General features: G+C 36.1%; 1 protein-coding gene across 2 annotated transcripts; it reads right to left on the bottom strand.

The window, feature by feature from the left end:
* Positions 1-3,585: 3,585 nt before the first annotated feature.
* LOC137235838 (uncharacterized) lies at positions 3,586-12,335 on the bottom strand. 2 transcript variants are annotated; one of them, XR_010948064.1, is made up of 2 exons: positions 11,224-12,335; positions 3,586-4,588 (listed from the first exon to the last, which is right to left on the bottom strand). XR_010948064.1 is itself a non-coding variant. In XM_067758656.1 (2 exons), the coding sequence occupies exons 1-2, from the start codon at positions 4,920-4,922 to the stop codon at positions 4,095-4,097; spliced, it is 522 nt and encodes a 173-aa protein (XP_067614757.1). In that variant the 5' UTR covers positions 4,923-6,539; the 3' UTR covers positions 3,586-4,094. The 2 variants fall into 2 exon arrangements, 1 of the variants encoding a protein (XP_067614757.1); XM_067758656.1 differs by lacking the exon at positions 11,224-12,335 and adding an exon at positions 4,895-6,539.
* Positions 12,336-25,628: the final 13,293 nt, after the last annotated feature.

Below are 25,628 nucleotides of genomic sequence, written 5' to 3'. Positions count from 1 at the left end.
TATGCTAACCTTTAGCCCGGTAAGCAAATTAAAAAAAAAACGCAATATGTAGGCTACACGAGAACGGAGACGTCGAGTAACCAAAACAAATGCGTTAAACAAATTCGTACACGTTATTTATCAATTTAACTCTAGAATTAAAGGATATACAACGAGAAACAACGTTTGACAACCTTTAAACAGTTTTAATAACTATCTCAAAAATTGTCGCTCTGATGCAAACAACTGATGAGTTATCTACTTAAATTTGTTGAACAAAACGACTTACGTATTTTAAGCATGCTAGCATTTAGCCCGGTAAGCAAATTAAAAAAAAAACGCAATATGTAGGCTACACGAGAACGGAGACGTCGAGTAACCAAAACAAATGCGTTAAACAAATTCGTACACGTTATTTATCAATTTAACTCTAGAATTAAAGAATATACAACGAGAAACAACGTTTGACAACCTTTAAACAGTTTTAATAACTATCTCAAAAACTGTCGCTCTGATGCAAACAACTGATGAGTTATCTACTTAAATTTGTTGAACAAAACGACTTACGTATTTTAAGCATGCTAACCTTTAGCCCGGTAAGCAAATTTAAAAAAAAAAACGCAATATGTAGGCTACACGAGAACGGAGACGTCGAGTAACCAAAACAAATGCGTTAAACAAATTCGTACACGTTATTTATCAATTTAACTCTAGAATTAAAGGATATACAACGAGAAACAACGTTTGACAACCTTTAAACAGTTTTAATAACTATCTCAAAAATTGTTGCTCTGATGCAAACAACTGATGAGTTATCTACTTAAATTTGTTGAACAAAACGACTTACGTATTTTAAGCATGCTAACCTTTAGCCCGGTAAGCAAATTAAAAAAAAACGCAATATGTAGGCTACACGAGAACGGAGACGTCGAGTAACCAAAACAAATGCGTTAAACAAATTCGTACACGTTATTTATCAATTTAACTCTAGAATTAAAGGATATACAACGAGAAACAACGTTTGACAACCTTTAAAGAGTTTTAATAACTATCTCAAAAATTGTCGCTCTGATGCAAACAACTGATGAGTTATCTACTCAAATTTGTTGAACAAAACGACTTACGTATTTTAAGCATGCTAACCTTTAGCCCGGTAAGCAAATTAAAAAAAAAACGCAATATGTAGGCTACACGAGAACGGAGACGTCGAGTAACCAAAACAAATGCGTTAAACAAATTCGTACACGTTATTTATCAATTTAACTCTAGAATTAAAGGATATACAACGAGAAACAACGTTTGACAACCTTTAAACAGTTTTAATAACTATCTCAAAAATTGTCGCTCTGATGCAAACAACTGAGGAGTTATCTACTTAAATTTGTTGAACAAAACGACTTACGTATTTTAAGCATGCTAACCTTTAGCCCGGTAAGCAAATTAAAAAAAAAAACGCAATATGTAGGCTACACGAGAACGGAGACGTCGAGTAACCAAAACAAATGCGTTAAACAAATTCGTACATGTTATTTATCAATTTAACTCTAGAATTAAAGGATATACAACGAGAAACAACGTTTGACAACCTTTAAACAGTTTTAATAACTATCTCAAAAATTGTCGCTCTGATGCAAACAACTGATGAGTTATCTACTTAAATTTGTTGAACAAAACGACTTACGTATTTTAAGCATGCTAACCTTTAGCCCGGTAAGCAAATTAAAAAAAAACGCAATATGTAGGCTACACGAGAACGGAGCCGTCGAGTAACCAAAACAAATGCGTTAAACAAATTCGTACACGTTATTTATCAATTTAACTCTAGAATTAAAGGATATACAACGAGAAACAACGTTTGACAACCTTTAAACAGTTTTAATAACTATCTCAAAAATTGTCGCTCTGATGCAAACAACTGATGAGTTATCTACTTAAATTTGTTGAACAAAACGACTTACGTATTTTAAGCATGCTAACCTTTAGCCCGGTAAGCAAATTAAAAAAAAAAAACGCAATATGTAGGCTACACGAGAACGGAGACGTCGAGTAACCAAAACAAATGCGTTAAACAAATTCGTACATGTTATTTATCAATTTAACTCTAGAATTAAAGGATATACAACGAGAAACAACGTTTGACAACCTTTAAACAGTTTTAATAACTATCTCAAAAATTGTCGCTCTGATGCAAACAACTGATGAGTTATCTACTTAAATTTGTTGAACAAAACGACTTACGTATTTTAAGCATGCTAACCTTTAGCCCGGTAAGCAAATTAAAAAAAAAAACGCAATATGTAGGCTACACGAGAACGGAGACGTCGAGTAACCAAAACAAATGCGTTAAACAAATTCGTACATGTTATTTATCAATTTAACTCTAGAATTAAAGGATATACAACGAGAAACAACGTTTGACAACCTTTAAACAGTTTTAATAACTATCTCAAAAATTGTCGCTCTGATGCAAACAACTGAGGAGTTATCTACTTAAATTTGTTGAACAAAACGACTTACGTATTTCAAGCATGCTAACCTTTAGCCCGGTAAGCAAATTAAAAAAAACGCAATATGTAGGCTACACGAGAACGGAGACGTCGAGTAACCAAAACAAATGCGTTAAACAAATTCGTACACGTTATTTATCAACTTAACTCTAGAATTAAAGGATATACAACGAGAAACAACGTTTGACAACCTTTAAACAGTTTTAATAACTATCTCAAAAATTGTCACTCTTATGCAAACAACTGAGGAGTTATCTACTTAAATTTGTTGAACAAAACGACTTACGTATTTTAAGCATGCTAACCTTTAGCCCGGTAAGCAAATTAAAAAAAAAAACGCAATATGTAGGCTACACGAGAACGGAGACGTCGAGTAACCAAAACAAATGCGTTAAACAAATTCGTACACGTTATTTATCAATATAACTCTAGAATTAAAGGATATACAACGAGAAACAACGTTTGACAACCTTTAAACAGTTTTAATAACTATCTCAAAAATTGCCGCTCTGATGCAAACAACTGATGAGTTATCTACTTAAATTTGTTGAACAAAACGACTTACGTATTTTAAGCATGCTAACCTTTAGCCCGGTAAGCAAATTAAAAAAAAACGCAATATGTAGGCTACACGAGAACGGAGCCGTCGAGTAACCAAAACAAATGCGTTAAACAAATTCGTACACGTTATTTATCAATTTAACTCTATAATTAAAGGATATACAACGAGAAACAACGTTTGACAACCTTTAAACAGTTTTAATAACTATCTCAAAAATTGTCGCTCTGATGCAAACAACTGATGAGTTATCTACTTAAACTTGTTGAACAAAACGACTTACGTATTTTAAGCATGCTAACCTTTAGCCCGGTAAGCAAATTAAAAAAAAAAAACGCAATATGTAGGCTACACGAGAACGGAGACGTCGAGTAACCAAAACAAATGCGTTAAACAAATTCGTACATGTTTGTTTAAGCTTCACTAGCCACTCTATTGTGCCTACGGAGGGCAACTTACTGGCTGGGTTGGCTACTTACGCCTTTTTATCACCTTTCACTAAATAATCAACGCGGCACACGATTTTCTATAATAAAAAGGTTTATAATATTTATTTAATATTAATCCGTTCACAAATTAACTTTATTTAGAAGAATACCTTTCTTGGGTTAAACTTCAAAATGCACAAATCGAATTAACAAGAGTTTAGGGAGTAGAAAAAGAAACATATAGCTTTCACCGCGCGCTCAACGATAACTGCCCTCACTCCGTTTTGCTGCTGACGGTTGAGCCTTTGGTTTTTTACTTCTTTACGTATGTATATGTACATATGTATACTTAGGGTACGTACATGACAGAGAAGCGGTATTCTTCCAATTTAATTTAATAGATTTTACATTAGGGCGTTCGAATTTATGATATAAAAATTTTTAGGTGAGTATAAATTTACAGGTGAGTATGAGTTTAAGGTAAGTATATGTATATATGTATTTTATTTCATAAAATTAGTTCATTGGCTATCTATACATACCTATATGAATAGTTAATTTTATAGAATTCAGGTAAGTATAAGAGTATATGTATATATAAAAATTCGAAAATGATCATATTTAAAATTCGATTAAATTTTCTTCCTCCATGTCTTCAACATGGCGCCGGGCCTGCGAAGTGGACGAATGCAGGAGTTCTTTAAGCTGATCGAGCGTACTCTTCGCTTGGTTGACTAACTTCCTCAGATTACGTTGGTTGGCGCTGCGGCTCTGTAAGCGCGCCGCTGGTCGTTCAATTGCACGCTGCCTGGTTCTTCCACGTCGATCATCACGCCTATGGCGTGTGGGTGGTTGTGTCGGACGTCGAGTGCGTGTTGCTGTTGCAATATTAGGCCGATGCAACAGCGTGTGATGAGCTCTGCCACAGTGGCGGCAACTGCCGGTGGAAGTGCACGTCCCTGTGGTGTGAGATGTGGCTAAGCAGTTTATGCAGTAGCGATGGACGCGTGCAGACTCATATCGCTCTGCTGGAGTCATGGCCAAAAACGCATGGCAATGGCGCAAAGAGTGGGGGCGACAACACAGCCTGCATTTTCCGCGCTCCATTATGCGCTCTGTGGAGAAATTTGAGAGAAAAGAGAAAAAAAAGAAAACGAAAACAGAGGAATTAGCTGTGATATTAAAAGAGAAGGGTGGCAAGGGGATTTGGAGGGATAGGGCACAGGACGTGTGTGAGAGGGGGGCTATGCCATGGGTAATAAACATATTTTTGTAATGTTGCGCCTAATTGTGCCGTTCTGGGTGTGAATGTCGACGACGCGAACATTCTCGTCAGGGCCTACGTGTAGGTTTGAAATTCGACCTAGTCGCCATTCGTTGGGAGGCAGAAGGTCGTCTTTGATGACGACTAGGTCACCTACCTTGACGTTGGGTTCTCGTGCCTTCCATTTTTGACGCTTATGCAATTCCTTTAAATATTCATTTTTCCAGCGATTGCTGAATTGATGGTGAAGGACTTTCAGTTTTTGCCATCGGTGGAGGAGGCTAAGATTGTCGGGATTGGGTTCTGGGAGAGATAGCAGGGGGGCTCCCCGCAAAAAGTGGCCTGGGGTCAAGACGAGTAAATCATGGGGGTCTTCGGACATTGGAGAGAGCGGTCTAGAATTGAGGACCGCTTCAATGCGAACTAGAAGTGTCGAGAACTCTTCAAACGAGAATTTATGGTTTCCGGCAACTTTGTGGAAGTGTATTTTGAAGCTCTTCACTGCTGCTTCCCAGAGACCACCCATGTGAGGAGCGTAAGGGGGGATGAACTGCCAAGAGAGGCCATGCAGAGCGTATTTGTCGGCTATGTCCGAGGCGGCTTCACTTAGAAAAGACGATAGTTCTTTCTGAATTGCTCGTTGAGCCCCGACGAACGTTTTTCCATTATCTGACATCATCTTATGAGGCAGGCCGCGGCGACCGGCAAAGCGAGCAAAAGCGGCTCTAAATGCTTCCGTGGTTAGGTCCGAACAAGCTTCTAGGTGAATAGCCTTGGTAGAGAAGCAGACAAACACACAGACGTAAGCCTTTGTGTGGGAGGCTCGACGTAGTGGGGATGTTTTGACGAGAAACGGGCCGGCAAAATCGACACCGGTTGTGTGAAAGGGTAAGGTATATGTCGTCCTTTCCGCTGGTAGAGCAGCCATTATCTGCGACTTCATCTTTTGCTTGTACACCGTACATGGTTTGCAATTAGAAATACAGGATTTTATTTTGAGCTTTAATCTAGGGATGTAGTATTCTTGTTGTACCATTCGGACCATGAGTTGTTTTTCTGCATGGAGAAGCGTTGAGTGTAAGAAATTGAGAAACAGTATGCAGAACCTGGAAGTTTCCGGAATTATTATAGGGTAACGCTCGTTGTCGCTCATAGGGGCCTTACTGAGCCGCCCATTCACGCGTAGGAGGCCCTTGGCGTCGAGCATAGGATTCAGGGATAAGAGAGAGCTTTTTTTACTTATGGGTTTAGATGCTTTTAATAGTGAAATCGTGTCTCCATAATGCATTTGTTGCGCTTGGAGGATAAGCCGTTCCTTTGTGTGTGTGATTTCCGCGTGAGAAACCGAGCTTGTCGGGGGGATTGGGAGTCCTTTTGCCTTATGAATGAAGCGGTAGACGAATGACATTACGCGCAGCGCACGAGCATAGGAGGAGAAGCGTTCCAGCAAATCGATGCTTTCAGTGGTGTGAAGAGTGACGATTGGTTTCTGTTCTAGGGGGGGTGTCGGCTTAGGCGTGGTGTTTGGCCAGAACTGAGAGGGTTTGGCTAACCATTCGGGTCCGTTCCACCATAGTGGGCAGTCGACTAAGTCTTGGGGCCGAAATCCTCGAGTTCCTAGATCAGCTGGGTTGTCCTTGCTGGCTACATGCTTCCAAGTCGCGTTGTTTACATTTTTGATGACCTGAGAGGTGCGGTTTGCAACGTAGGTTTTCCACATATGGGGTGGCTTTTCTAGCCATGCTAACACTATCGAAGAATCCGTCCATAATGTTAGTTCGTGAGGTGGTAGTTTTAGCCGAAGTCGAACTTGTTTTATTAATTTAGAGAGAAGAACTGCTCCGCAAAGTTCCAGTCGAGGGAGACTGACCGTTTGTAAGGGAGCGACTTTACTTTTCGCCACAAGCAGGTGACAAGCGTATACGTTTGGAGATTGCTGTGTTCTTATGTATACACAGGCGCAGAAAGCTTTTTCAGAGGCGTCTGAGAAACCGTGTAATTGAGTGGGTATGTCGGGGGAGAGTTGAACCCAACGGGGAATTTTTATGTCGCTTATTGCCGTGAGGTTTTCGTGAAAAACCGTCCATTTTTGAAGAGCGCCGGCTTTTACTTCTTCATCCCAGTCAGTTCCCTCCATCCATAGTTGCTGCAGTAGGATTTTTGCTGTGATCATAATTGGCGATAGCCATCCTGCCGGGTCGAAAAGTTTCGCTACCGCCGACAGAATTTGCCTTTTCGTTCGCGAATTATTCGACGGACTGGAGTCGTAGGAGTACGTGAAGGAATCTGTAAGGGCATTCCATCTTATTCCAAGCGTTTTGGTGGAGCTGGAGTCCTGGAATTTGAGGAAATCTATGTCCAAGAGATCTGAGTGGGATATGCCTTCGAGTAGTTTTGGGTGATTGGCCGTTATTTTTCTGAGAGGGAATCCTCCCGATTTGAGCGCTTCGATGACTTGGGTCATGGAGTCGAGTGTGGACTGTATTTCATATCCGCCGGTGAGTATGTCATCTACATATGTTTCATGCAGAAGTACATTGTTGGCTAGCGGGTATTCTTCTTTTGTGTCTTCTGCTAATTGGCGGAGTGTTCTAATCGCGAGGTACGGTGAGCAGTTGACACCAAAGGTGACTGTTTTTAACTTGAAATCTTCAAGCTTGGAGTTAGAAGCTCTACGAAAGAGGATTCGTTGATAATCTTGATCTTCTGGGTAGACGATAATTTGGCGGTACATTTTTTCTATGTCACCGCTGAAAACAAATTTATAGAGGCGCCACTGTAGGATTATCAGCATTAAATCATTTTGAAGTGTGGGGCCGGTGTGTAATATGTCATTCAATGAGTTTCCGGAGTGAATTGGTTTGGAGGCATTGAAGACTACTCGTACTTTTGTGGTTTTACTATCGGGTTTTATAACCGCGTGGTGAGGCAAATAGAAGGAGAAGTATTTACCTTTGTTAATAACTTCGTGAGGTGAAGTTGGCTCCATGTGGTCCAGAGTTAAGTATTCTTCTAATACTTCCGAGTACTTTTCTCTTAACTCTGGTTTTTTCTCTAGGGTTCTTTCTACGCTGATGTATTGCTGCTGGGCTGCGGGTCGAGAGTGGCCGAGAGCTATAGTTTCGGGAAAACCTTGTTTGAAGGGGAGTTTGACCATGTATCTACCGTCTCCTTTCCGAACGGTGGTTTTTTTGTACAGCTCTTCGCAAAATGTATCATCGTCTGTTATGGGTGAGGAAGTTGTAACCTCTTCTTGTTCCCAGAATCTTTTGAGCAGTTCATTTAGAGAATTATCTGGATTATCAATTACGTGGGTGGAGAATGCCGAAATTTGTTCGTCAACCGGACCACTTAGTATCCATCCAAATATTGTTTGTTGTGCGATAAGGGTTCCTGCCACGTTAGTTTCCAGGCCGTTTAGCAGAATTTGAGGGGTTACATCACTACCAAGCACCATGCCAATTCTTGCTGGGGAGAAGCAATTGGGGTCTGCCAGAGATAGTGAAGAGAACTTCTGGAAGTCCACGTTTTTGGCTTTGAATGATGGTAAGAAGTGAGTTAATTGCTGCAGGATTATCGCATGAGTTGGGATTTGAGTTGCTAAGTCGTCTGAGCAAATAGTCATCAGACAAGTCTTATTTGAATTTTGGACTACGCGCCCGCCCATCCCTGATATTTGGTAACTGTTTTTTTGTGTGGGTAGACCCAGTAGCTTTTGTATACGAGAGGACACAAAGGTTTTTTCGGAGCCTTGGTCTATTAGTGCGCGGAGTTTGAATATTTCTCCTCGGTGGAGAATGGGAACCATTGCGGTTGGCAGTAAGGTTTTTTCCTTGCTGCTAGCGAAGTGAGAGTGAACATTATTCTCATTTTGAGAGGTTGAGGAGGCTTGATTTTGTGCTGCCTTAGTTTGGAGCTTCGCGGCTTGTGCGGAGGTAGAGGGGGCCTCGTTGATGTTTAACTCTTGAGGTTTAACCCTTGTTTGGTTATTACGTGACGAGGGACGATGATTGTTGGAGTTGACCGATGAAGTGGTCTGATAGTGGAGGAGAGAGTGGTGTCTCTTTTGGCAATATACACATTTGAAGTTGCTCTTGCACTCGGACTCCAGATGAGAAAATGCTAAGCAGTTTTTGCAATAATGATTTTGTTTAACAAAATTGTTCCGCTCCGCGACACTGAGTTGTTTGAATTTTATGCAATTCATCATAGAATGATTCGAATTGCACAATTTACAGGATGCCTGTCGAGTCGATTCGCTATGATATGAGTGGGACTTGTTTTTGAAGTTGTTCGACTGATTTTGGGGTGTTGAAGCTCGGTTGTTGAAGCTCGCATTTGGGTGGCGAGGTTTGCTTGGCCGATACGTACCGAGCCGTTCAACTACTTCATAGCGCGTCGTTAGGAACTTGTCCATTTCAGACCAGAGTGGGAGTTCTTTCCTGGACTCTAGTGATTGTTCCCATAAGGCGAGAGTTTCATTGGGGAGCTTAGAGGCGCATAAATATATAAGGATGGGATCCCAGTTGTTGGTGGGGACATTGTTTAAATTTAGAGTTGAGATGCAGTTATTTATCGTGGTTTGGATCTCTTGGATCCTTTCACCATTTTCATAAAACACGGGCTGCATATTAAATAGAGTCTTTAACTGACTGTCTACTAGAATTCTACGATTCTCGTATCTGGACTTGAGTCCCCCCCAGGCTAGTTCGAAATTTTGATCGTTGAGGGGATATTTTTGGATGATTAGGGCCGCTTTACCACGGGTTTTTTGTCTCAAGTGGTACAGTTTTTGTGCAGGGGATAATTTGGGGTGGTTTATGTAAACCGCTGTAAACATGTCCCTAAATGACGGCCATGTTTCGTAGCCCCCGTGGAACACTTCAGTATCGCATGCAGGAACTTTGAGATAGGGTTCAGACCTGGGCATTATCAGTGGCACCATGGGTTGTCCTTGGCTGATGGGGTTCGGCTCCAGTTGCGCGAGCAGCTCGTTCATCCTGGTCCTTGTGTTCAGTGTGGTCTCCATCACTTTGTCATAATTTTCGTCCAGTGTTGACAGGGCGCTGGCATCTGTGACGTTCATATGTGCTGCTTCGTATGACCGTTCTACTGCGATTACGAGTCTGTTGAGTTCCTCCATATATGTCTGCAAACCGGGTTTAGTGTGATCGGCCTCAGAGATATTCCACCATTTGTCGCATATCCTGTCGAGTTTTCCTATTTCGAAAAGGGATTTCCTCAAGAATTCTTCTTCTTCTGTCTGGGACCTGCTCCTAGTCTTGGTACCTTTGGGTAGAGCTAGTTTCTCTGTTTTGTCGTCAGTCATTCCGATGCCGAGGGTTTATGCTCAAAATACAAACTAGTTGCGAGCCTCTTTGATTTGGGAGGTCAAAGCTAATGTTCGCTTATGCGACAGGAAGTGTATCAGAGGTACACGAGAGGGTATTTTCGAGGTGTGTATTTGGAGTACACAAAAAATATTACGATGCGAAAGCTTTTTTATTATATAAAATATATTGAGGAATATATTTCTATAATTGTTTTAGGGGTTGGGGTTTATTTTAAAAAGATTAATACAAAATGTTTCCTTCGCTTTTATGTGTTTTTGTCCCACTGTATTTTTGATACAAATTTTATTTGCTGTGGCCCACTGTGGGGATTTTGTCAGCGGCACTTATTTCGGTGACTATATATATGTGTATGTACAAGTATATTGGTGCACTTAATTGCTGTTAACGGGGGTGGGCTCGTGCACTTGGCTCAGCGCTTCTGAGTCCAAGTGTATGTGCGTATATTTGTATGTTACAGTTATTGAGTTGAGCGAAATTGCTATGCTAATGGTGGTGAGGTTATGCACTTGTCTCAGCGCTTCTGAGCACAAATGAATATATGTAATATATATGCGTATACAGCTTATGTAGTTTAACGGAGGTAGAATTATGCACTTGTCTCAGCGCTTCTGAGTACAAGAAAAAATATGTAAGTAAATGATTTTTTTTTTCTTTTGAGGCTAATGAGGCAAGAGTGTTATTAGGCGAATATTATTGAACCGAATTTAAGTCTTTGGTAAATGCCTGCATACATATGTAAGTATGCAAAAATTTTGGCTGTTGTTGGGCTAGACTGATGTGAAAAACCAACGGAGAATATGTGTACGGGTGAGTTAATAATTTGTTGAGGTAAATAAGGGGTTTTTAATAGTTTCTTTTCAGGGGCATTCAAGGGAAGGCAAACGGGGTATATACGTGGTTTATATATGTATATACATATATATGTAAGTATTTGAAACTGTGTGATTTATATATCTTAGCGGATTATAGAGGCTTGCGTTGGGGGATTAAGAGATTTTTTTGTTTTTTTGAGTTTATATTTTATATAGCAAATATGAGAACATGAGAGGTTTCTCGAGAAATGCTTTAGAGGTCCGTTAGGTTATATAAATCTGTGTATGTGTAGTAGGAAAATTTTTTTTTCTGCACTTACTTTTTGCCTGGGATACCTTCTATTTACCGTACGCTGCTGTTCCGAGATTTTTCTGGTGTTGGTAATGGGGAAATGCTGTTAGTGCTGTTAACGGATCCGCTGCTTGTGTGGATAGCGGGTTATTCTGTCTGTGCTGGTAACTTTTCCTGCTTCTTGTGGACTGTACCTTCCGCTCGGCTGTTCGATGATTAAAAAAAATTTTCTGATTTTTATTTTATTTTTTCAGGTTCGGTACCCTCTTTGATTGCCACTTTTAAAATTTCAGATTTTTGTGTTGGGCTCACTAACCTCTTTTGAACGCACTGAGCACGCTAATATTATTTATTTTTAGCTCTTTTAAAGAATTTTGCAATTTTTTGATTATTTTTTTCGTTTTTATATTAACTCACTTTAAACGTATTATTGTTGTGCGAGTTTTTACTGAGCACCTTACCCTTACTTTCTTTGTATTTTCAGGTTTTCACGGGCACCCTATTTTTATTTTCTGGTTTTTTATGAGCACCTTATTTTTATGTTTTCAGGTTTTCACAAGCCCATTTATGTTTCTATATTGTATATCTCAGGCTTTTTCGGAGCATCTTATTAAAATATTTTCTTTATATTTTTAGGTTTTGACCGTGCACCTTATTTTTATTTTCAGGATGTACGAGCACTTTATTAAAAATATTTTCCTTTTATTTTCCGGTTTTGGTGTACCCTTTTTTCCTATTTTAGGTTTTTTCGAAGACCGCACTTCAGATATTTTTCGTAGCACCTTATTGTTTAATATAAAATTTGCTTTTGTTTTTCAGATTTCTTAACATAGCGTTTTGGTTTTCTTTATCAATTTAAAATTTGCTTTTTCTTTTTCAGATTTATTGGTATTCCGCAGCACTTAAATTTTTTGGGCACTTTTTCATGTTTTCGGAGCACCTTAGTGTTTAATATAAAATTTGCTTTTCTTTTTCCGATTTTTCGACACCGCTTTTTCCAGTTTTATATTCTTCAGCACTTTAGTTTTTTGGCACTTTTCGCTTATTTTCAGCTTTTTTCTTTTAAAAATGTTCCCTTAGAGCAAACTATAGCCTTTTCTAGTGCTTCGTTTTTTTTTTTTGTTTAAATTTATATTTCCACTTTGGCTGGCGAGAGGACCGTGTTTAAGCTTCACTAGCCACTCTATTGTGCCTACGGAGGGCAACTTACTGGCTGGGTTGGCTACTTACGCCTTTTTATCACCTTTCACTAAATAATCAACCCGGCACACGATTTTCAATAATAAAAAGGTTTATAATATTTATTTAATATTAATCCGTTCACAAATTAACTTTATTTAGAAGAATACCTTTCTTGGGTTAAACTTCAAAATGCACAAATCGAATTAACAAGAGTTTAGGGAGTAGAAAAAGAAACATATAGCTTTCACCGCGCGCTCAACGATAACTGCCCTCACTCCGTTTTGCTGCTGACGGTTGAGCCTTTGGTTTTTTACTTCTTTACGTATGTATATGTACATATGTATACTTAGGGTACGTACATGACAGAGAAGCGGTATTCTTCCAATTTAATTTAATAGATTTTACATTAGGGCGTTCGAATTTATGATATAAAAATTTTTAGGTGAGTATAAATTTACAGGTGAGTATGAGTTTAAGGTAAGTATATGTATATATGTATTTTATTTCATAAAATTAGTTCATTGGCTATCTATACATACCTATATGAATAGTTAATTTTATAGAATTCAGGTAAGTATAAGAGTATATGTATATATAAAAATTCGAAAATGATCATATTTAAAATTCGATTAAATTTTCTTCCTCCATGTCTTCAACAATGTTATTTATCAATTTAACTCTAGAATTAAAGGATATACAACGAGAAACAACGTTTGACAACCTTTAAACAGTTTTAATAACCATCTCAAAAATTGTCGCTCTGATGCAAACAACTGATGAGTTCTACTTAAATTTGTTGAACAAAACGACTTACGTATTTTAAGCATGCTAACCTTTAGCCCGGTAAGCAAATTAAAAAAAAAACGCAATATGTAGGCTACACGAGAACGGAGACGTCGAGTAACCAAAACAAATGCGTTAAACAAATTCGTACACGTTATTTATCAATTTAACTCTAGAATTAAAGGATATACAACGAGAAACAACGTTTGACAACCTTTAAACAGTTTTAATAACTATCTCAAAAATTGTCGCTCTGATGCCAACAACTGATGAGTTATCTACTTAAATTTGTTGAACAAAACGACTTACGTATTTTAAGCATGCTAACCTTTAGCCCGGTAAGCAAATTAAAAAAAAAACGCAATATGTAGGCTACACGAGAACGGAGACGTCGAGTAACCAAAACAAATGCGTTAAACAAATTCGTACACGTTATTTATCAATTTAACTCTAGAATTAAAGAATATACAACGAGAAACAACGTTTGACAACCTTTAAACAGTTTTAATAACTATCTCAAAAACTGTCGCTCTGATGCAAACAACTGATGAGTTATCTACTTAAATTTGTTGAACAAAACGACTTACGTATTTTAAGCATGCTAACCTTTAGCCCGGTAAACAAATTTAAAAAAAAAAACGCAATATGTAGGCTACACGAGAACGGAGACGTCGAGTAACCAAAACAAATGCGTTAAACAAATTCGTACACGTTATTTATCAATTTAACTCTAGAATTAAAGGATATACAACGAGAAACAACGTTTGACAACCTTTAAACAGTTTTAATAACTATCTCAAAAATTGTCGCTCTGATGCAAACAACTGATGAGTTATCTACTTAAATTTGTTGAACAAAACGACTTACGTATTTTAAGCATGCTAACCTTTAGCCCGGTAAGCAAATTAAAAAAAAACGCAATATGTAGGCTACACGAGAACGGAGACGTCGAGTAACCAAAACAAATGCGTTAAACAAATTCGTACACGTCATTTATCAATTTAACTCTAGAATTAAAGGATATACAACGAGAAACAACGTTTGACAACCTTTAAAGAGTTTTAATAACTATCTCAAAAATTGTCGCTCTGATGCAAACAACTGATGAGTTATCTACTCAAATTTGTTGAACAAAACGACTTACGTATTTTAAGCATGCTAACCTTTAGCCCGGTAAGCAAATTAAAAAAAAAACGCAATATGTAGGCTACACGAGAACGGAGACGTCGAGTAACCAAAACAAATGCGTTAAACAAATTCGTACACGTTATTTATCAATTTAACGCTAGAATTAAACGATATACAACGAGAAACAACGTTTGACAACCTTTAAACAGTTTTAATAACTATCTCAAAAATTGTCGCTCTGATGCAAACAACTGAGGAGTTATCTACTTAAATTTGTTGAACAAAACGACTTACGTATTTCAAGCATGCTAACCTTTAGCCCGGTAAGCAAATTAAAAAAAAACGCAATATGTAGGCTACACGAGAACGGAGACGTCGAGTAACCAAAACAAATGCGTTAAACAAATTCGTACACGTTATTTATCAATTTAACTCTAGAATTAAAGGATATACAACGAGAAACAACGTTTGACAACCTTTAAACAGTTTTAATAACTATCTCAAAAATTGTCGCTCTTATGCAAACAACTGAGGAGTTATCTACTTAAATTTGTTGAACAAAACGACTTACGTATTTTAAGCATGCTAACCTTTAGCCCGGTAAGCAAATTAAAAAAAAAACGCAATATGTAGGCTACACGAGAACGGAGACGTCGAGTAACCAAAACAAATGCGTTAAACAAATTCGTACACGTTATTTATCAATATAACTCTAGAATTAAAGGATATACAACGAGAAACAACGTTTGACAACCTTTAAACAGTTTTAATAACTATCTCAAAAATTGCCGCTCTGATGCAAACAACTGATGAGTTATCTACTTAAATTTGTTGAACAAAATGACTTACGTATTTTAAGCATGCTAACCTTTAGCCCGGTAAGCAAATTAAAAAAAAACGCAATATGTAGGCTACACGAGAACGGAGCCGTCGAGTAACCAAAACAAATGCGTTAAACAAATTCGTACACGTTATTTATCAGTTTAACTCTAGAATTAAAGGATATACAACGAGAAACAAAGTTTGACAACCTTTAAACAGTTTTAATAACTATCTCAAAAATTGTCGCTCTGATGCAAACAACTGATGAGTTATCTACTTAAATTTGTTGAACAAAACGACTTACGTATTTTAAGCATGCTAACCTTTAGCCCGGTAAGCAAATTAAAAAAAAAAACGCAATATGTAGGCTACACGAGAACGGAGACGTCGAGTAACCAAAACAAATGCGTTAAACAAATTCGTACATGTTATTTATCAATTTAACTCTAGAATTAAAGGATATACAACGAGAAACAACGTTTGACAACCTTTAAACAGTTTTAATAACCATCTCAAAAATTGTCGCTCTGATGCAAACAACTGATGAGTTATCTACTTAAATTTGTTGAACAAAACGACTTACGTATTTTAAGCATGCTAACCTTTAGCCCGGTAAGCAAATTAAAAAAAAACGCAATATGTAGGCTACACGAGAACGGAGCCGTCGAGTAACCAAAACAAATGCGTTAAACAAATTCGTACACGTTATTTATCAATTTAACTCTAGAATTAAAGGATATACAACGAGAAACAACGTTTGACAACCTTTAAACAGTTTTAATAACTATCTCAAAAATTGTCGCTCTGATGCCAACAACTGATGAGTTATCTACTTAAATTTGTTGAACAAAACGACTTACGTATTTTAAGCATGCTAACCTTTAGCCCGGTAAGCAAATTAAAAAAAAAACGCAATATGTAGGCTACATGAGAACGGAGACGTCGAGTAACCAAAACAAATGCGTTAAACAAATTCGTACACGCTATTTATCAATTTAACTCTAGAATTAAAGGATATACAACGAGAAACAACGTTTGACAACCTTTAAACAGTTTTAATAACTATCTCAAAAATTGTCGCTCTGATGCAAACAACTGATGAGTTATCTACTTAAATTTGTTGAACAAAACGACTTACGTATTTTAATTATGCTAACCTTTAGCCCGGTAAGCAAATTAAAAAAAAACGCAATATGTAGGCTACACGAGAACGGAGACGTCGAGTAACCAAAACAAATGCGTTAAACAAATTCGTACACGTTATTTATCAATTTAACTCTAGAATTAAAGGATATACAACGAGAAACAACGTTTGACAACCTTTAAACAGTTTTAATAACTATCTCAAAAATTGTCGCTCTGATGCAAACAACTGATGAGTTATCTACTTAAATTTGTTGAACAAAACGACTTACGTATTTTAAGCATGCTAGCCTTTAGCCCGGTAAGCAAATTTAAAAAAAAACGCAATATGTAGGCTACACGAGAACGGAGACGTCGAGTAACCAAAACAAATGCGTTAAACAAATTCGTACACGTTATTTATCAATTTAACTCTAGAATTAAAGAATATACAACGAGAAACAACGTTTGACAACCTTTAAACAGTTTTAATAACTATCTCAAAAACTGTCGCTCTGATGCAAACAACTGATGAGTTATCTACTTAAATTTGTTGAACAAAACGACTTACGTATTTTAAGCATGCTAACCTTTAGCCCGGTAAGCAAATTTAAAAAAAAAAAACGCAATATGTAGGCTACACGAGAACGGAGACGTCGAGTAACCAAAACAAATGCGTTAAACAAATTCGTACACGTTATTTATCAATTTAACTCTAGAATTAAAGGATATACAACGAGAAACAACGTTTGACAACCTTTAAACAGTTTTAATAACTATCTCAAAAATTGTCGCTCTGATGCAAACAACTGATGAGTTATCTACTTAAATTTGTTGAACAAAACGACTTACGTATTTTAAGCATGCTAACCTTTAGCCCGGTAAGCAAATTAAAAAAAAACGCAATATGTAGGCTACACGAGAACGGAGACGTCGAGTAACCAAAACAAATGCGTTAAACAAATTCGTACACGTTATTTATCAATTTAACTCTAGAATTAAAGGATATACAACGAGAAACAACGTTTGACAACCTTTAAACAGTTTTAATAACTATCTCAAAAATTGTCGCTCTGATGCAAACAACTGAGGAGTTATCTACTTAAATTTGTTGAACAAAACGACTTACGTATTTCAAGCATGCTAACCTTTAGCCCGGTAAGCAAATTAAAAAAAAAACGCAGTATGTAGGCTACACGAGAACGGAGACGTCGAGTAACCAAAACAAATGCGTTAAGCAAATTCGTACAGGTTATTTATCAATTTAACTCTAGAATTAAAGGATATACAACGAGAAACAACGTTTGACAACCTTTAAACAGTTTTAATAACTATCTCAAAAATTGTCGCTCTTATGCAAACAACTGAGGAGTTATCTACTTAAATTTGTTGAACAAAACGACTTACGTATTTTAAGCATGCTAACCTTTAGCCCGGTAAGCAAATTAAAAAAAAAAAACGCAATATGTAGGCTACACGAGAACGGAGACGTCGAGTAACCAAAACAAATGCGTTAAACAAATTCGTACACGTTATTTATCAATTTAACTCTAGAATTAAAGGATATACAACGAGAAACAACGTTTGACAACCTTTAAACAGTTTTAATAACTATCTCAAAAATTGTCGCTCTGATGCAAACAACTGATGAGTTATCTACTTAAATTTGTTGAACAAAACGACTTACGTATTTTAAGCATGCTAACCTTTAGCCCGGTAAGCAAATTAAAAAAAAAACGCAATATGTAGGCTACACGAGAACGGAGCCGTCGAGTAACCAAAACAAATGCGTTAAACAAATTCGTACACGTTATTTATCAATTTAACTCTAGAATTAAAGGATATACAACGAGAAACAACGTTTGACAACCTTTAAACAGTTTTAATAACTATCTCAAAAATTGTCGCTCTGATGCAAACAACTGATGAGTTATCTACTTAAATTTGTTGAACAAAACGACTTACGTATTTTAAGCATGCTAACCTTTAGCCCGGTAAGCAAATTAAAAAAAAAAAACGCAATATGTAGGCTACACGAGAACGGAGACGTCGAGTAACCAAAACAAATGCGTTAAACAAATTCGTACATGTTATTTATCAATTTAACTCTAGAATTAAAGGATATACAACGAGAAACAACGTTTGACAACCTTTAAACAGTTTTAATAACTATCTCAAAAATTGTCGCTCTGATGCCAACAACTGATGAGTTATCTACTTAAATTTGTTGAACAAAACGACTTACGTATTTTAAGCATGCTAACCTTTAGCCCGGTAAGCAAATTAAAAAGAAAAACGCAATATGTAGGCTACACGAGAACGGAGACGTCGAGTAACCAAAACAAATGCGTTAAACAAATTCGTACACGTTATTTATCAATTTAACTCTAGAATTAAAGGATATACAACGAGAAACACCGTTTGACAACCTTTAAACAGTTTTAATAACTATCTCAAAAATTGTCGCTCTGATGCAAACAACTGATGAGTTATCTACTTAAATTTGTTGAACAAAACGACTTACGTATTTTAAGCATGCTAACCTTTAGCCCGATAAGCAAATTAAAAAAAAAACGCAATATGTAGGCTACACGAGAACGGAGCCGTCGAGTAACCAAAACAAATGCGTTAAACAAATTCGTACACGTTATTTATCAATTTAACTCTAGAATTAAAGGATATACAACGAGAAACAACGTTTGACAACCTCTAAACAGTTTTAATAACTATCTCAAAAATTGTCGCTCTGATGCAAACAACTGATGAGTTATCTACTTAAATTTGTTGAACAAAACGACTTACGTATTTTAAGCATGCTAACCTTTAGCCCGGTAAGCAAAATAAAAAAAAAAAACGCAATATGTAGGCTACACGAGAACGGAGATGTCGAGTAACCAAAACAAATGCGTTAAACAAATTCGTACATGTTATTTATCAAACTCTAGAATTAAAGGATATACAACGAGAAACAACGTTTGACAACCTTTAAACAGTTTTAATAACTATCTCAAAAATTGTCGCTCTGATGCAAACAACTGATGAGTTATCTACTTAAATTTGTTGAACAAAACGACTTACGTATTTTAAGCATGCTAACCTTTAGCCCGGTAAGCAAATTAAAAAAAAAACGCAATATGTAGGCTACACGAGAACGGAGACGTCGAGTAACCAAAACAAATGCGTTAAACAAATTCGTACACGTTATTTATCAATTTAACTCTAGAATTAAAGGATATACAACGAGAAACAACGTTTGACAACCTTTAAACAGTTTTAATAACTATCTCAAAAATTGTCGCTCTGATGCAAACACCTGATGAGTTACCTACTTAAATTTGTTGAACAAAACGACTTACGTATTTTAAGCATGCTAACCTTTAGCCCGGTAAGCAAATTAAAAAAAAAACGCAATATGTAGGCTACACGAGAACGGAGACGTCGAGTAACCAAAACAAATGCGTTAAACAAATTCGTACACGTTATTTATCAATTTAACTCTAGAATTAAAGGATATACAACGAGAAACAACGTTTGACAACCTTTAAACAGTTTTAATAACTATCTCAAAAATTGTCGCTCTGATGCAAACAACTGATGAGTTATCTACTTAAATTTGTTGAACAAAACGACTTACGTATTTCAAGCATGCTAACCTTTAGCCCGGTAAGCAAATTAAAAAAAAAACGCAATATGTAGGCTACACGAGAACGGAGACGTCGAGTAACCAAAACAAATGCGTTAAACAAATTCGTACACGTTATTTATCAATTTAACTCTAGAATTAAAGGATATACAACGAGAAACAACGTTTGACAACCTTTAAACAGTTTTAATAACTATCTCAAAAATTGTCGCTCTGATGCAAACAACTGATGAGTTATCTACTTAAATTTGTTGAACAAAACGACTTACGTATTTCAAGCATGCTAACCTTTAGCCCGGTAAGCAAATTAAAAAAAAAACGCAATATGTAGGCTACACGAGAACGGAGACGTCGAGTAACCAAAACAAATGCGTTAAACAAATTCGTACACGTTATTTATCAATTTAACTCTAGAATTAAAGGATATACAACGAGAAACAACGTTTGACAACCTTTAAACAGTTTTAATAACTATCTCAAAAATTGTCGCTCTGATGCAAACAACTGATGAGTTATCTACTTAAATTTGTTGAACAAAACGACTTACGTATTTCAAGCATGCTAACCTTTAGCCCGGTAAGCAAATTAAAAAAAAAACGCAATATGTAGGCTACACGAGAACGGAGACGTCGAGTAACCAAAACAAATGCGTTAAACAAATTCGTACACGTTATTTATCAATTTAACTCTAGAATTAAAGGATATACAACGAGAAACAACGTTTGACAACCTTTAAACAGTTTTAATAACTATCTCAAAAATTGTCGCTCTGATGCAAACAACTGATGAGTTATCTACTCAAATTTGTTGATGAAAAGGACTTACGTATTTTAAGCATGCTAACCTTTAGCCCGGTAAGCAAATTAAAAAAAAAACGCAATATGTAGGCTACACGAGAACGGAGACGTCGAGTAACCAAAACAAATGCGTTAAACAAATTCGTACACGTTATTTATCAATTTAACTCTAGAATTAAAGGATATACAACGAGAAACAACGTTTGACAACCTTTAAACAGTTTTAATAACTATCTCAAAAATTGTCGCTCTGATGCAAACAACTGAGGAGTTATCTACTTAAATTTGTTGAGCAAAACGACTTACGTATTTTAAGCATGCTAACCTTTAGCCCGGTAAGCAAATTATAAAAAAAAACGCAATATGTAGGCTACACGAGAACGGAGACGTCGAGTAACCAAAACAAATGCGTTAAACCAATTCGTACACGTTATTTATCAATTTAACTCTAGAATTAAAGGATATACAACGAGAAACAACGTTTGACAACCTTTAAACAGTTTTAATAACTATCTCAAAAATTGTCGCTCTGATGCAAACAACTGATGAGTTATCTACTTAAATTTGTTGAACAAAACGACTTACGTATTTTAAGCATGCTAACCTTTAGCCCGGTAAGCAAATTAAAAAAAAAAACGCAATATGTAGGCTACACGAGAACGGAGCCGTCGAGTAACCAAAACAAATGCGTTAAACAAATTCGTACGCGTTATTTATCAATTTTACTCTAGAATTAAAGGATATACAACGAGAAACAACGTTTGACAACCTTTAAACAGTTTTAATAACTATCTCAAAAATTGTCGCTCTGATGCAAACAACTGATGAGTTATCTACTTAAATTTGTTGAACAAAACGACTTACGTATTTTAAGCATGCTAACCTTTAGCCCGGTAAGCAAAATAAAAAAAAAAACGCAATATGTAGGCTACACGAGAACGGAGACGTCGAGTAACCAAAACAAATGCGTTAAACAAATTCGTACATGTTATTTACCAATTTAACTCTAGAATTAAAGGATATACAACGAGAAACAACGTTTGACAACCTTTAAACAGTTTTAATAACTATCTCAAAAATTGTCGCTCTGATGCAAACAACTGATGAGTTATCTACTTAAATTTGTTGAACAAAACGACTTACGTATTTCAAGCATGCTAACCTTTAGCCCGGTAAGCAAATTAAAAAAAAAACGCAATATGTAGGCTACACGAGAACGGAGCCGTCGAGTAACCAAAACAAATGCGTTAAACAAATTCGTACACGTTATTTATCAATTTAACTCTAGAATTAAAGGATATACAACGAGAAACAACGTTTGACAACCTTTAAACAGTTTTAATAACTATCTCAAAAATTGTCGCTCTGATGCAAACAACTGATGAGTTATCTACTTAAATTTGTTGAACAAAACGACTTACGTATTTTAAGCATGCTAACCTTTAGCCCGGTAAGCAAATTAAAAAAAAAAACGCAATATGTAGGCTACACGAGAACGGAGACGTCGAGTAACCAAAACAAATGCGTTAAACAAATTCGTACACGTTATTTATCAATTTAACTCTAGAATTAAAGGATATACAACGAGAAACAACGTTTGACAACCTTTAAACAGTTTTAATAACTGTCTCAAAAATTGTCGCTCTGATGCAAACAACTGATGAGTTATCTACTTAAATTTGTTGAACAAAACGACTTACGTATTTTAAGCATGCTAACCTTTAGCCCGGTAAGCAAATTAAAAATAAACGCAATATGTAGGCTACACGAGAACGGAGAGGTCGAGTAACCAAAATAAATGCGTTAAACAAATTCCAACACGTTATTTATCAATTTAACTCTAGAATTAAAGGATATCCAACGAGAAACAACGTTTGACGACCTTTAAACAGTTTTAATAACTATCTCAAAAATTGTCGCTCTGATGCAAACAACTGATGAGTTATCTACTTAAATTTGTTGAACAAAACGACTTACGTATTTTAAGCATGCTAGCCTTTAGCCCGGTAAGCAAATTAAAAAAAAAACGCAATATGTAGGCTACACGAGAACGGAGACGTCGAGTAACCAAAACAAATGCGTTAAACAAATTCGTACATGTTATTTATCAATTTAACTCTAGAATTAAAGGATATACAAACAGAAACAACGTTTGACAACCTTTAAACAGTTTTAATAACTATCTCAAAAATTGTCGCTCTGATACAAACAACTGATGAGTTATCTACTTAAATTTGTTGAACAAAACGACTTACGTATTTTAAGCATGCTAACCTTTAGCCCGGTAAGCAAATTAAAAAAAAAAACGCAATATGTAGGCTACACGAGAACGGAGCCGTCGAGTAACCAAAACAAATGCGTTAAACAAATTCGTACACGTTATTTATCAATTTAACTCTAGAATTAAAGGATATACAACGAGAAACAACGTTTGACAACCTTTAACCAGTTTTAATAACTATCTCAAAAATTGTCGCTCTGATGCAAACAACTGAGGAGTTATCTACTTAAATTTGTTGAACAAAACGACTTACGTATTTTAAGCATGCTAACCTTTAGCCCGGTAAGCAAATTAAAAAAAAACGCAATATGTAGGCTACACGAGAACGGAGACGTCGAGTAACCAAAACAAATGCGTTAAACAAATTCGTACATGTTATTTATCAATTTAACTCTAGAATTAAAGGATATACAACGAGAAACAACGTTTGACAACCTTTAAACAGTTTTAATAACTATCTCAAAAATTGTCGCTCTGATACAAACAACTGATGAGTTATCTACTTAAATTTGTTGAACAAAACGACTTACGTATTTTAAGCATGCTAACCTTTAGCCCGGTAAGCAAATTAAAAAAAAACGCAATATGTAGGCTACACGAGAACGGAGCCGTCGAGTAACCAAAACAAATGCGTTAAACAAATTCGTACACGTTATTTATCAATTTAACTCTAGAATTAAAGGATATACAACGAGAAACAATGTTTGACAACCTTTAAATAGTTTTAATAACTATCTCAAAAATTGTCGCTCTGATGCAAACAACTGATGAGTTATCTACTTAAATTTGTTGAACAAAACGACTTACGTATTTTAAGCATGCTAACCTTTAGCCCGGAAAGCAAATTAAAAAAAAAACGCAATATGTAGGCTACACGAGAACGGAGACGTCGAGTAACCAAAACAAATGCGTTAAACAAATTCGTACACGTTATTTATCAATTTAACTCTAGAATTAAAGGAGATACAACGAGAAACAACGTTTGACAACCTTTAAACAGTTTTAATAACTATCTCAAAAATTGTCGCTCTGATGCAAACAACTGATGAGTTATCTACTTAAATTTGTTGAACAAAACGACTTACGTATTTTAAGCATGCTAACCTTTAGCACGGTAAGCAAATTAAAAAAAAACGCAATATGTAGGCTACACGAGAACGGAGACGTCAAGTAACCAAAACAAATGCGTTAAACAAATTCGTACACGTTATTTATCAATTTAACTCTAGAATTAAAGGATATACAACGAGAAACAACGTTTGACAACCTTTAAACAGTTTTAATAACTATCTCAAAAATTGTCGCTCTGATGCAAACAACTGATGAGTTATCTACTTAAATTTGTTGAACAAAACGACTTACGTATTTTAAGCATGCTAACCTTTAGCCCGGTAAGCAAATTAAAAAAAAAACGCAATATGTAGGCTACACGAGAACGGAGACGTCGAGTAACCAAAACAAATGCGTTAAACAAATTCGAACACGTTATTTATCAATTTAACTCTAGAATTAAAGGATATACAACGAGAAACAACGTTTGACAACCTTTAAACAGTTTTAATAACTATCTCAAAAATTGTCGCTCTGATGCAAACAACTGATGAGTTATCTACTTAAATTTGTTGAACAAAACGACTTACGTATTTTAAGCATGCTAACCTTTAGCCGGTAAGCAAATTAAAAAAAACGCAATATGTAGGCTACACGAGAACGGAGACGTCGAGTAACCAAAACAAATGCGTTAAACAAATTCGTACACGTTATTTATCAATTTAACTCTAGAATTAAAGGATATACAACGAGAAACAACGTTTGACAACCTTTAAACAGTTTTAATAACTATCTCAAAAATTGTCGCTCTGATGCAAACAACTGATGAGTTATCTACTTAAATTTGTTGAACAAAACGACTTACGTATTTTAAGCATGCTAGCCTTTAGCCCGGTAAGCAAATTAAAAAAAAAACGCAATATGTAGGCTACACGAGAACGGAGACGTCGAGTAACCAAAACAAATGCGTTAAACAAATTCGTACACGTTATTTATCAATTTAACTCTAGAATTAAAGGATATACAACGAGAAACAACGTTTGACAACCTTTAAACAGTTTTAATAACTATCTCAAAAATTGTCGCTCTGATGCAAACAACTGATGAGTTATCTACTTAAATTTGTTGTCAAAACGACTTACGTATTTTAAGCATGCTAACCTTTAGCCCGGTAAGCAAATTAAAAAAAAAACGCAATATGTAGGCTACACGAGAACGGAGACGTCGAGTAACCAAAACAAATGCGTTAAACAAATTCGTACACGTTATTTATCAATTTAACTCTAGAATTAAAGGATATACAACGAGAAACAACGTTTGACAACCTTTAAACAGTTTTAATAACTATCTCAAAAATTGTCGCTCTGATGCAAACAACTGATCAGTTATCTACTTAAATTTGTTGAACAAAACGACTTACGTATTTTAAGCATGCTAACCTTTAGCCCGGTAAGCAAATTAAAAAAAAACGCAATATGTAGGCTACACGAGAACGGAGACGTCGAGTAACCAAAATAAATGCGTTAAACAAATTCGTACACGTTATTTATCAATTTAACTCTAGAATTAAAGGATATACAACGATAAACAACGTTTGACAACCTTTAAACAGTTTTAATAACTAT

The sequence above is a fragment of the Eurosta solidaginis genome, unplaced genomic scaffold (genome assembly GCF_040869045.1).
Source record: "Eurosta solidaginis isolate ZX-2024a unplaced genomic scaffold, ASM4086904v1 ctg00001108.1, whole genome shotgun sequence".
NCBI lineage: Eukaryota > Metazoa > Arthropoda > Insecta > Diptera > Tephritidae > Eurosta > Eurosta solidaginis.
This window is presented reverse-complemented; position numbering and strand designations above follow the sequence as displayed.

Excerpts from the sequence above, each read along its gene's own strand:
- LOC137235838 (XM_067758656.1), bottom strand. The coding sequence starts at position 4,922 with ATGGAAGGCACGAGAACCCAACGTCAAG. Across the intron at positions 4,589-4,894 it reads CACGAGAACCCAACGTCAAG|AGCGCATAATGGAGCGCGGA; the intron begins GTAGGTGACCTA and ends ATTTCTCCACAG.